Source organism: Bufo bufo, chromosome 5 (genome assembly GCF_905171765.1).
Source record: "Bufo bufo chromosome 5, aBufBuf1.1, whole genome shotgun sequence".
Classification (NCBI taxonomy): Eukaryota; Metazoa; Chordata; class Amphibia; order Anura; family Bufonidae; genus Bufo; species Bufo bufo.
In genome coordinates this window covers 259,944,813-259,957,304 of record NC_053393.1, presented here as the reverse complement: position 1 = coordinate 259,957,304, position 12,492 = coordinate 259,944,813, and the positions used below count along the sequence as shown (strand labels likewise).

The window sequence follows — 12,492 nt, the reverse complement described above, 5'->3', positions numbered from 1 at the left end:
CTAACTCAAATAATAGAAAGCAACTGTGCCAAGCTGAGCATCACCCAGCTTCTAGCAAACAGATCTGCAAGGTGTATATGGCCTAACAGTAATTAGTCCTGAAATTGTGTGCAAGACTTTATCCAGTGAATGAAATTACTACACACAGACATCTGGAAAACTGTTGGGAGCTGATACAGAATTTATGTTAAAAAATTGCATATATTTTTAGTATAAATTAATGGTTTATTTTCTGGAACTGTAATTCAGTTTAAAGGGAACCTATCACAATGAAAATACAATGTAAGCTACTGGAACCATGTTATAGAGCAGGAGGAACTGAGCAGATTGACATAGTTATGCGAGTAAAGATTCAGTAGAACCAGTATTTTATTCATTTAAATTCCTGATTATTCTAGGCTTTGAAGTCAAGGAGGCGGTCCTATCAGTGATTGTCAGCTGTGTGTGTAGTAACAGTCATAGTGGGTAGGTTGTCAATCACTGATAGGACCACCTTGTGCACTTCAAAGTCCAGAATAAGCAGGAAAAACTAAATATATCAATCTGCTCAGCTCCTCCTGCTCTATAACATGTTGCTTTCAGTTCAAATACTATGACGGTTCCCTTTTAGTTATTTAAGAAACTTTTTTTTATTTCAGGTTTCATATTTACATCAAAGATCTAAAAAAAGTCTACCATTGTAGTCTTGAACCATACAAAACTTCTATTCCCCAATATCAAACACACTCCTCAAACCCCCCCCCCCCCCAAAAAAAAAAAAAGCTTAGGTCAGAATTCTTACACAGAACATGTCTTGATATTGACATTTAATTTATTTAAATCATTAACCATGACTTTTATAAGACAGTTACTGCAGATGCAACCTGATGCTGTAATAGATTACAATGCAAGCTTACACAGAGCGAAACAAATAGGATATTACACCTGTCCTTCTATTTTGTAGTGCTCTCTTCCATTGTACATTATGTGCTTGTTTGCACTTACAGCAGATTTTTCACCATTTGCAATTCTTAAAGCGAACAATCATATTCTAGCAGTAAGTCTAAATTAAAACATATTATAAATTAAGGCATACAAATGAAGGAATTTTTTTTTGTCTTATTACACACATTAAAGAAAGGAATGCTTAACGAAGCACTCCCATCAAAAAATAATTCTCTGGCCTGTTAGAAAGGTACATGATGTAAATTGGAGTGAAGGTTATCTTCTCACCAGTGACTATTTCTGATCCTCAGCTGTATCATGCGACCAACACACTGATCTCCAATTGAACTTTGACAGGAAGTCAGTTACTTCTCTCTTTCACTCTGACACTGAGGCTCCCAAAGGAAAACAGAGAAACTGGCTTCCTGTCCACACATAAGATGCTGTGTTATTTGGAGAGTCAGAGTGTTGGTCACATGATACAGCTGAGGATCAGAAGGGAGGTTATAACTCAAATATGCAGTCTCTGGTAAGAAGATTACCTTCATTACCGTTTACATCATGTACCTAACAGGTGAAAGAATAATGTTTTTTGTGGGAGTGCTTCTTTACCAGCTTATGTATATGTATGTATGTATGTATGTATCTGGCTTGTCATCTTCAACTACTCAATGAAAAAATATATATAAACAAAAAAAAAAAAAAAGGAAAACTGCGATTTATAGACAATTGTAAGGCATGGAAAGCAAAAGATTAAAGTCTTTATTGTATAATTATTGACTTTAAAATGCTTAGGAGATAGTCTCATCTCCTGTAATAGCAGTAGTAAGAAGGACGCTGCAAATCAATGGAAAATAAGCAGATTTTTTTTTTTTTTTTTTTTTTAGAGTACAGTATGTTGTGCTCCATGTCACGTAGTATACTACTACTGCACCCATGGCATAAAAATTCATTGCTAATGATGGTTTTGAATAGTCAAAATTAGGAAGATCAACAAAATGATTGAAAGCAGATTAGTAAAGACTCCATGTATGGCTTGTGGAAGAATCACTGCCAAGATGCTTTGAACAATTACAAATTCAGTCCATCTTCTCCTTTTGCACTAGTTTTGGAGCATCAACAAAGTCTTTGCCATTGTAGAGAATAAAAGTGGCTGTTCCAATACTAGCAGTACCCCAGAACAATACATAGGCCAGAGTCTCAGTCCATGTGTCACCTTTAAGAAGCAAACATAATACATCAGTACATTTTATGCACACAGAAAAACAACAACTTTAATCCAGTATCAATGAGACCAGATTCAGGTGCTAAATAGTCAAATATTTAGTCAAATAGCAAAGAATATAAAACTCAATTATACAATTAGACAACCTTCAGGAATATGGTCAAAATTAGATATTATCCCACAGTGTGCTACTAAAATGCCAGATTTACACACAAGGTTTTTGTAGTATTTTATAGGAGAAAGCGCCTAACTGGTTATATTTTTCATTCTTCTACTTCTTGTATTGTGCAATTCCATATTATATTTCCACTCTCTAAATGTCGGATTATCAGACATTCTGTACTATAGGATTTCTGATTTAAGGAACAAAATGATCGTTAAGATAGTTAGTCAAAAATATACTGTATAGCTAACTTACCAGCCATGAGTAGACAGATAATGCACATGGAAAATGCAACCACCATGATTATTGGCAACTACAAGTAAAGAAACAAGTTGGAAATTAAATTATTGGTTTAAAATGTTCATGTTCAATAAAAATAAAATTTTTAAAAATGAAATTGAAAAAGAAAAAACAAACATTCATTGTTATAAAATGCATGTTCGGGACAGCATTATTGTAGATGCATGCGTCCTGGTGCTGCTTAACAATTAATGAAACATTTCTACAGTTTTGTATAAAATCAATCCTTTAGAATGCATAGGCTAACAAGAAGTAGGACACTGATTAAAGAGAGAATAACTGCAGGCCCAGACTACACAGGGTTTGTTTCAATCTCCTATAGAGACTTGTGCATCTGTAAGGTTACAAGGACAATAATATTGTAATAAAGACTAGTTGTAAACTTGCATAATTTTTCTTTCCAGATATAGTGAACTAATTATAAAAAGAATTGTGAAGGTGGACGTTTCCTTTAAAAACAAAATCTATTGTTTTGTAAATCAGGCACCACATTTACAAGTAGAGAACTAATACTAGTGTCTGGCTCGCCAATGGTAAAGATGACAACTTACTGCTAAAAATTTCCAATCTTTCTGAATTTGTAAAGGACTTGTAGTATAGACATCTTCAACTGAATAATTCCCAAGAAACAAATCAATTGAATCCTGCAAAACAAAATATAAAAAAAAACTGTATATTATATCATCTCTATACTTGAAATCTCTCAGCATACTTCTACAATGCATTCGGAAAGTCTTCAAACTCTCACTTTTTTCAAATTTTGTAAAAATTAAAATTTCACCCATCAATATGCACTCAGTACCGCATGAGAAAGTGAAAACAGAATTGTAGAAATTTTTGCTAAGTTATTAAAAAGAAAGAACTAAGATTTCACATGGATATGTGTATTCAGATCCTTTAAATTTAGCTCTGGGAGCCTCCAATTTCTCTTGATCATCTTTGAGACCTTGATTGGAATCCACCAGGGGTAAATTCAGTAGATTGGACATTATTTTGAAAGACACACCACTGTCTATATAAAGTCTCAGAACTGACAAATGCATATCAGAGGAAAAGAAACAAGCCATGAGGAGAAAATAACTGCCTGAGGAGCTCAGAGAGATGATTGTGTAGAGGCGGATACAAAAAAAATTGTGCTACACTAAAAGTTCCCAAGAGCAAAGTGGCCTCCATAATTCTTAAATGAAGGTTTGGAATAACCAGGACGCTTTCTACGGCTGGCCACCCCACCAAACAAAGTAACTGGGGAGAAGGGCCTTGGTAAGAGAGGTGACCAAGAACCCAATGGTCACTCAGGCCAAGCTCCAAAGATCCTGTCTGCAGATGGGAGGAACTTACAGAAGATTAACCATCATTGCAGCATTCCACAAATCTGGGCTTTATCACACAGTGGGCAGAAACTAGCCTGAGACATTAAAGTCCGTCTAAAGCAGGGGTGCACAACCTGCGGCCCGGGGGCCACATGCGGCCCTTGTTTCCATTCTGTGCGGCCCCCAACCCTCTGGTAACAGATATGTATTTCTATGTCTTGTGGCTGCTCACATGTATTTTTCATGTATTCCTCCATTAGATAGGAGTACTAGAAGTGTAACTAAACATTTATGATATATAGTATGTGTTCAATATGCCATAGAAATACTATTTCAGTTGGTAATACCTCTTTCAGTTTTATTTTTGTCCCTTAGAATTGGTTTAGGCTGACAATGTGGCCCCCAACCAGAAAAGGTTGTGCACCCCTGGTCTAGAGTTTGCAAATAAGCACCTAAAGGCAACTCAGACTGAGAAATAAGATTCTCTGGTCTGATGAAACCAAGATTTAACTTTGTGGCCTCAATTCTAAGAGTCTTGCCTAGAGGAACTGCTCATCACCTACCCAATGCCACCCATACAATGAAGAATAGTGGTAGCAGCATCAGGCTGTGGGGATGCTTTTCACTGGCTGGGGAAGGAAAACTTGTGAGGGTTGTGGGAAAGCTATATGGAGTAAAGTACAGATATATTCTTAATGAAACCTGATTCAGGACCTCAGACTGGGCTGAAGGTTTACCTTCCAACAAGACAATTAATTAAGCACACAGTGCTTCAACAAAGTACTGAGTAAAGGGTCTGAATATTTAGGTCAATGCAAGATGATAGTTTTTCCTTCTCAAGAAATGAACAATGATTTCTCACATTCTGTTTTCACTTTCTCATCAAGGGGTGTTGGGTGCAGAATGATGGGGAAAAACTTACCATAACAAAATGTGAAAAAAGTGAAAGGGTCTGAAGAACTTCGGCAGACCGGATAAGATCTGCCCTAGTGCCCTCCCTCTACCTTTCCTTCAGGGACAGTGCATTAAAGGGGTTGTCTCATCTGAGAGATCTGTGGCATATCACTAGGATATACTAATAGAATAATAAGCAGCACTACAACTCCCCACATGGAGAAAAGGCCATTAAAAAGGGTAATGGTGCTCGCAGATGGGGATCCTGTCCATGGGTCCCAGCGTAACGTAGATAAAATAAAGAAATCCGCAGCACTCTTCCGGTGGTGAAGAAATCCGGTCTTTAATAAACCAGCAGCAAGATGGTGCATCATCTTGCTGCTGGTTTATTAAAGACCAGATTTCTTCCCCACCGGAAGAGTGCTGCAGATTTTTTTATTTTATCTATATCACTAGGATATGCCATCAAAGTCAGATAGGTGCAGGTCTCAGAGGTGGGACCTGCATCTATCTCTAAAACAGGCCAATGAAAGTGAAGGAGAGGAGAGCGTACCGTGCATGCACACATTCATTTCTATGGTTGTTCTGAAAACACACTATTTTCAGAAGTCCCACACAGATGAATGAAGAGAGCTTAGTGCAAGCGCGGCCACCGACCCATGCACTTCTATGGGACTGCAGGAAATAGAACCATGGCTCGGCTATTTTCAGAACTTACATAAAAATGAATAGAGGGTAGGTGTGCATGAGCGGCTGATAGCCACTCCCTTTGGGGGTCTAGTTTTGGAGACAGGTGCAAATCCCAGGGGTTGGACCAGCAGCTATCTGACATTGGTAGGGTATCTTAGAGATATGCCACATATGCCTCAGATGATACAACCCCTTTAATGCACTGTCCCTGAAGGAAAGGTAGAGGGAAGCCACTAGGGCAGATCTTATCCGGTCTGCCGAAGATGGTGTTCTTCAAAAGAAAGAAGAGATGCCAGCCGGAAAGTTGGAAGGCGGAGCCCGGAGCAGAGGGAAAACTTTGTGCCATGGAAAGGATGATACCCGCCGCCGGGTACATTCTCCGATGAAAACAGAGGAGGCCCTGACAGGACCAGGCCTTCGCTTGCAGATCCAAAGGACTGACTCCCCACCCTCTGTACACGGCAGTGAGAGCATCCTGCCAGAGCCACACTACTAGGAGAGGAGACCAGGATCAGCACTCCCACTAAAACTAGGGGAAGATTGTTACAAAGCAGGTCCAATGTAAAACATATTAGCAGACCTGCAAGCAAGCACGACTGGCTCCTAAGGACACCAAGCTAAAACGGATTAGCTCAGTGCCTGCAAGAAGAGTATAATTGATAGGAGAGACTAACAATTTTTCTTCTTAGTGTCGCTTCCTAGTGGCAGCAGCTATACTCCCATGTTCTTCTGTAACCTCCAATGACACGAACGAGAAAGGTCATTTTGGGGGGGTTGTTCATTTTGGATAACCCCTTACAGCTGACCATAAACTGACCGTAGAAGGGCCGGCTATGAAAACGCATGGCTCAATGGCCACTGGAACTTCAACATGGCACTTCATGGCAAAGAATTGTCTGAGGATCTGAAAAAAAGAATAGTTGCTCTACATAAAGATGGCCTAGGCTAGAAGAAGATTGCCAACATCCTGAAACTGAGCTTCAGCACGGTGGCCAAGACCATACAGTGGCGTAACAAGACAGGTTCCACTTGTCACAGGCCATGGTTGACCAAAGAAGTTGAGTGCACATGCTCAGCATCATATCCAGAGGTTGTTTTTTCAAAATAGATGTATGAGTGCTGCAAGCATTGCCGCAGAGGTTAAAGGGGTGGGGGGGGGGGGGGGGGGTCAGCTTGTCAGTGTCCAGACCATACACCGCACACTGCATCAAATTGGTCTGCATGGCTGTTGTCTCAGAAGAAAGCCTCTTCTAAAGATGATGCACAAGTAAGCCCGCAAACAGTTTGCTGAAGACAAGCAGACTAGGGACATGGATTACTGGAACCATGTCCGGTGGTCTGATGAGACCATAGTAAACTTAGATGGTTCAGACGGTGTCAGGCATGTGTGGCGGCAACCAGGTAAGGAGTACAAAGACAAGTGTGTCTTGCCTACAGTCAAGCATGGTGGTGGGAGTGTCATGGTTTGAGCCTGCATGAGTGCTGCCGGCTGTGGGGAGCTACAGTTAATTGAGGGAACCATGAATGCCAACATGTACTGTGACATACTGAAGCAGAGCATAATCCCCTCCCTTCAGAAACTGGGCCACAGGGCAGTCTTCCAACATGATAACGACCCCAAACAGACCTCTAAGATGACCACTGCCTTGCTAAAGAAACTGAGGGTAAAGGTGCCGAATTAGCCAAGCATGTCTCTAGACCTAAACCCTATTGAGCATCTGTGGGACATCCTCAAACAGAAGGTGGAGGAGAGCAAGGTCTCTAACATCCACCAGCTCCATGAGGTCGTCATGGAGGAGTGGAAGAGGATTCCAGTGACAACCTGTGAAGCTCTAGTGAACTCCATGCCCAAGAGTTAAAGCAGTGCTGGCAAATAAAAGTGGCCACACGAAATATTGACACTTTAGGCACAATTTGGCCATTTTCACTTAGGGGTGTACTCATTTTTGTGCCAGTGGTTTAGACATTAATGGCGGTGTGTTGAGTTATTTTGAGGGCACACCAAATTTACACAGTTTATACAAGCTGTACAGACTATTTTATATTGTATCAAAGTGTCATATCTTCAGTGTAGATATAATAAAATATTTACAAAAATGTGAGGGGTGTATTCACTTTTGTGAGATACTGTAGCCTGCCAGTGTGAATATAATGTGCTACCTGTCTAAAGCCATCAGAAAAATTGTTCTTGTAATATCGTATGAGAGAGTTCCAGCCATCCATTATAAGTCCCCACTGTGTCCGTTTGCCAGTTCTGAAAAACAAAAACACATGCTCAAGGTGTTGCAACACATATTTGTAACATAGAAGTGCATTTTTATCTCGTATTGTTTCAACCTGCCTTGTAAAGTCTGTCTTCAGAGCTCCTGTTCCTGCATACTGCTTTGCACAAGCATTTGCATTATCGGCCCAGGCTGTGAACATAGTATAATAAACAACTAAATGACAAATCTGAGTTTTATACTAATTCACATCTTCCGCATCAGCAAGAACATTACCATTTTTATAAATTTTTTCAAACTGTACTTGCTCTTCAATCCTCTGCCCAATATGGAGGACCCCAAGTCTCTGAAACATGAAACAAGTACAATTTTACAACAAATGACCTACAGCTGGTCATACAAATAAGATAGCTGTCTGCAATGGAACTACAAGAAGTCTCATGATGTTTAGTTAGTAAGGTGTGGTGTGGTAAAAATGGACAGTCTCTTCCAACTTCCATTGAATATGTCATGCATTTGTTGCTACCCAGATATATTTGGATTAGAGGTATTGTGATTTAGCAAGAGTTGAGAAATGGAGAGAGATGACAGGCATAAAATATAATGAAAACAAGGTTTATAGTAATTTGATATTTTTCTTAAAGGTATGATCTCTCTCATCATTTGCAAAATAGTACTGTATTAAAAGGGGTTGTCCGGGTACAGAGCTGAAACTGGAAATAAGCTCCCCTTCACTCATTTACCATGTATGAGTGAAGCATTAGAGCATTTCTAGTTCTGATGTTCCTCCTTGCCCTGCACTGCATAGCGCAGGGCAAGGACTGTTTGTTTACTGCCGGTGACGTACCCGACTTTTTTTCAGCATACTAGGCGGACGTTTAGCAGTGACCCCGATGCCCTCACTGGCACTAATGGGCGGTCTTTAGCACTGCCCTAGCTTGTAAAACAGCCTAGGGCAGCACTAAAAACTGCCCATTTGTGGTGTCACCATTTGGTACGTCAGTGGTAACGAAGAAAAGGCACTTGTCCTGCGCTATGCAGTGCAGGGCAGGGCAAGGGGGAACATTGGAGCTACAAATGCAAACTCAAGGATATAGCCAAGTACAGTGGCAGGATCATTTTGTATTGTGGGAAAATCCTTATAGTGAAAGACTGCTAAAAACCCTTGCTGATGTAACACAGCCTACATAAGCAACAAACAAGAAAACTGTATAGAAGCTGCACATCCAAAAATAAAATAAAATTTTCTTTTATTAGGGAAAACAAATACATTAAAAGTTGTATACAGTGCAGGATAAAATATAACCAATATAACTCACTAGGTCCTAAATATGGACAAAACATGTGTAGCCAGAGACAATATAATAGTAACAAAGGCAAATACCGATCGTGATAATGTGACATCAATAAATAGGTCGCTGTACCTACAAGTTGTCCCAGACTATAAAGTGAGCATTGTCAAGAATTCCCCACCATATTGCCAGGAAGCTTGACCCCTGAGGAAGCTGGGTAACCTTGCTTCCACTCCGCAGTATTGTGAGTGTTCCCCCTCTGCTACTATTTTGATGTGACACAGCCTCTCATAGTTAAAGGTGAATACAAGAATCATTTGACCATTTAGACATTTATTGTACGCCAAGTCCCCAAGAGAAAACTACAGGATATGTTCACATTCTATTGTATTTTGGGGTTATTACCTACAAATATTTTATACACTGTACTTTTCTATGATACCTGATAACAGGGCACATATCAGGTCATGTTGGTGCTGGAATACGATGACCCAACTCCGCTATCCACTTTAATGGAACTGAGGTGTCATACCACACACAACCCATGCACATGTATAGGGTGGCTTTTAGAACACACATGACTGCTTTATTCAAATCTTGCAATATAGCAATACCTGTAACTGAGCCTGAAGAGAGCGATGTGCCAGTAGGCTCTGAATAACATTTGTGCGATCTAAACAATCCATACAGTTACTTCGGAAAATTCCATCTTGGGACATTAACACTTTCCCTTCAGAGTCCACCAAGAAATAGCTAGTTAGAAGAAACACAGCATTAGTATCATATTGTTTATTCATGATGAGCATATAAACTCCTATTTCTATGATTAAGTTAAAACGATGATTTGAAAGCCAATTGTACTCGCCAAAGGCAGACACCTGTCTGTGTATGAATTTCAACATTATTATGCTATATAACCCTGGTTGTTAACCCCTTCAGGACCCTGCCATTTTTTGCAAATCTGACATGTGTCACTTTATGTGGTAATAACTTTAAAATGCTTTTACTTACCAGTAGGGGTGCACCGAAATTTCGGCAGCCGAAAATATCGGCCGAAAATGTACCTAATCCATTTCGGCCGATATTGCTACATATCGGCCGAAAATATGGGGTGTGGGATTTGTCACCCACCATCTGCGGGCGGGCGGTTTACTGCATCTTTATTTTACCTTACAATCGTGACGCTCCAGTAAGAACTCTGCAGGCAGAGCGGAGGGCGGCGTAACGTCACTTACTCACGTGACGCGCCTGCTCCGCCTCCTTCATTCATAAAGTGGGCGGAGCAGGTGCGTCACGTGAGTAAGTGACGTTACGCCGCCCTCCGCTCTGCCTGCAGAGTTCTTACTGGAGCGTCACGATTGTAAGGTAAAATAAAGATGCAGTGAGTGATGCTGTGAGCAGCAGGGCCGGTGCTGTTATGGGTAGGGGGATCGGTCTATGGCACTGCTATGGGGAGGGGGGATCTGTGCACTGTTATGGGGAAAGGGATCTGTGCACTGTTATGCCCATAACAGTGCACATATCCCCCCCCCTCCATAACAGTGCCACCCACAGATCCCCCTCTCCATAACAGCGCCACCCACAGATCCCCCTCTCCATAACAGCGCCACCCACAGATCCCCCTCTCCATAACAGAGCCACCCACAGATCCCCCTCTCCATAACAGCGCCACCCACAGATCCCCCTCTCCATAACAGCGCCACCCACAGATCCCCCTCTCCATAACAGCGCCACCCACAGATCCCCCTCTCCATAACAGCGCCACCCACAGATCCCCCTCTCCATAACAGCGCCACCCACAGATCCCCCTCTCCATAACAGCGCCACCCACAGATCCCCCTCTCCATAACAGCGCCACCCACAGATCCCCCTCTCCATAACAGCGCCACCCACAGATCCCCCTCTCCATAACAGCGCCACCCACAGATCCCCCTCTCCATAACAGCGCCACCCACAGATCCCCCTCTCCATAACAGCGCCACCCACAGATCCCCCTCTCCATAACAGCGCCACCCACAGATCCCCCTCTCCATAACAGCGCCACCCACAGATCCCCCTCTCCATAACAGCGCCACCCACAGATCCCCCTCTCCATAACAGCGCCACCCACAGATCCCCCTCTCCATAACAGAGCCACCCACAGATCCCCCTCTCCATAACAGCGCCAATCATTTAAAAAAAAGTATTTTAAAAGTATTTGGGCAAAAAGGCAGTTTCGGTTTCGGTTTTCGGTCAAGGGCGACCAGAATTTTCATTTCGGTGCACCCCTACTTACCAGGCCATTCTGAGATTGTTTTCTCATCACATATTGTACTTCATGACAGTGGTAAAATTGAGTCACAAAAATGTATATATTTATTTAATTTATAAAAAAAATTCAAAATTTCCAAATTTCAATTTCTCTACTTTTATAATAGATAGTAATACCTCCAAAATAGTTATTACTTTACATTTCCCATATGTCTACTACATGTTTAGATCATTTTGTGAATGCCATTTTATTTTTTGGGGATATTAGAAGGCTTAGAAGTTTAGACGCAAATCTTTTTAAGGACCAGTTCAGGTCTGAAGTCACTTTGTGAGGCTTACATAATAGAAACCACCCAAAATGACACCATTTTAGAAACTACACCCCTCAAGGTATTCAAAACTGATTTTACAAACGTTGTTAATCCTTTAGGTGTTCCACAAGAATTAATGAGAAAAATGGAGATGAAATTTCCATTTTAATAAATTTTTTGCCACTAACAATTTTTTGCCATTATGTACTGTGTAACAAAGCAAGGGTTAACAGCCAAACAAAACTCAATATTTCTGGCCCTGATTCTGTAGTTTACAGAAACACCCCATATATGTGGTCTTAAACTGCTGTACGGGCACACGGCATTGCGGAGCGGGAAAGGAACGCCATGTGGTTTTTGGAAAGCAGATTTCACTGGGATAATTTTAAGCTGCCATGTCACATTTGAAGACCACCCTATTTTGCACCCCCAAAGTAGAAACTCCAAAAAAGTGACCCCATTTTAGAAATTACATCCCTCAAGGTATACAAAACTGATTTTACAAACTTTAACCCTTTAAATATTCCACAAGAGTGGGGCGGAGCCTAGCAGCCGAGCCGCATGCACAGAGTCGTGTGAGCTCCGCCGAGGATCGTGAGGAAAGGGCACTCTAAGCTGCAGTTAAACTCCCCAAAATGGGCAAGATAACTAAGGAGATACCCAAGGACACGGCAAGTGGGACGAGATCGGCATCAAACCAGGGAGACCTGGATAAATTTGTGAAGAATGCGACCACCCCGCAGCTGTTGCCTGCTCACGAGACCTCAGATTCTGACGAGGAGGATCGTAGTGGGGCTGCAATGATGGCCTCACAAGAACACCAACCGGTCTCAAGAGACTTTATGCGCCAGTTGCTGGCTGATGCGCTGGACCCCCCCGATACATGAGCTCAGGGATTTTAAACAAGATTT

At 41.5% G+C, this 12,492-nt stretch overlaps 1 protein-coding gene across 2 annotated transcripts in view; it reads right to left on the bottom strand.

Annotated features, from left to right (window-relative positions):
• Positions 1–791: 791 nt before the first annotated feature.
• The window catches only part of SACM1L (SAC1 like phosphatidylinositide phosphatase), a 168,685-nt gene continuing 156,984 nt past the window's right edge, over positions 792–12,492 (bottom strand). For both annotated transcript variants that reach the window (XM_040432192.1, XM_040432193.1), the window contains 7 exons: positions 9,635–9,773; positions 8,005–8,074; positions 7,848–7,920; positions 7,667–7,760; positions 3,164–3,256; positions 2,568–2,625; positions 792–2,140 (listed from right to left, as the gene is read on the bottom strand). In XM_040432192.1, coding sequence (XP_040288126.1) covers positions 2,004–2,140; positions 2,568–2,625; positions 3,164–3,256; positions 7,667–7,760; positions 7,848–7,920; positions 8,005–8,074; positions 9,635–9,773 — 664 coding nt within the window. In that variant the 3' untranslated portion in view covers positions 792–2,003. The remainder of the gene's footprint in view (positions 2,141–2,567; positions 2,626–3,163; positions 3,257–7,666; positions 7,761–7,847; positions 7,921–8,004; positions 8,075–9,634; positions 9,774–12,492) is intronic.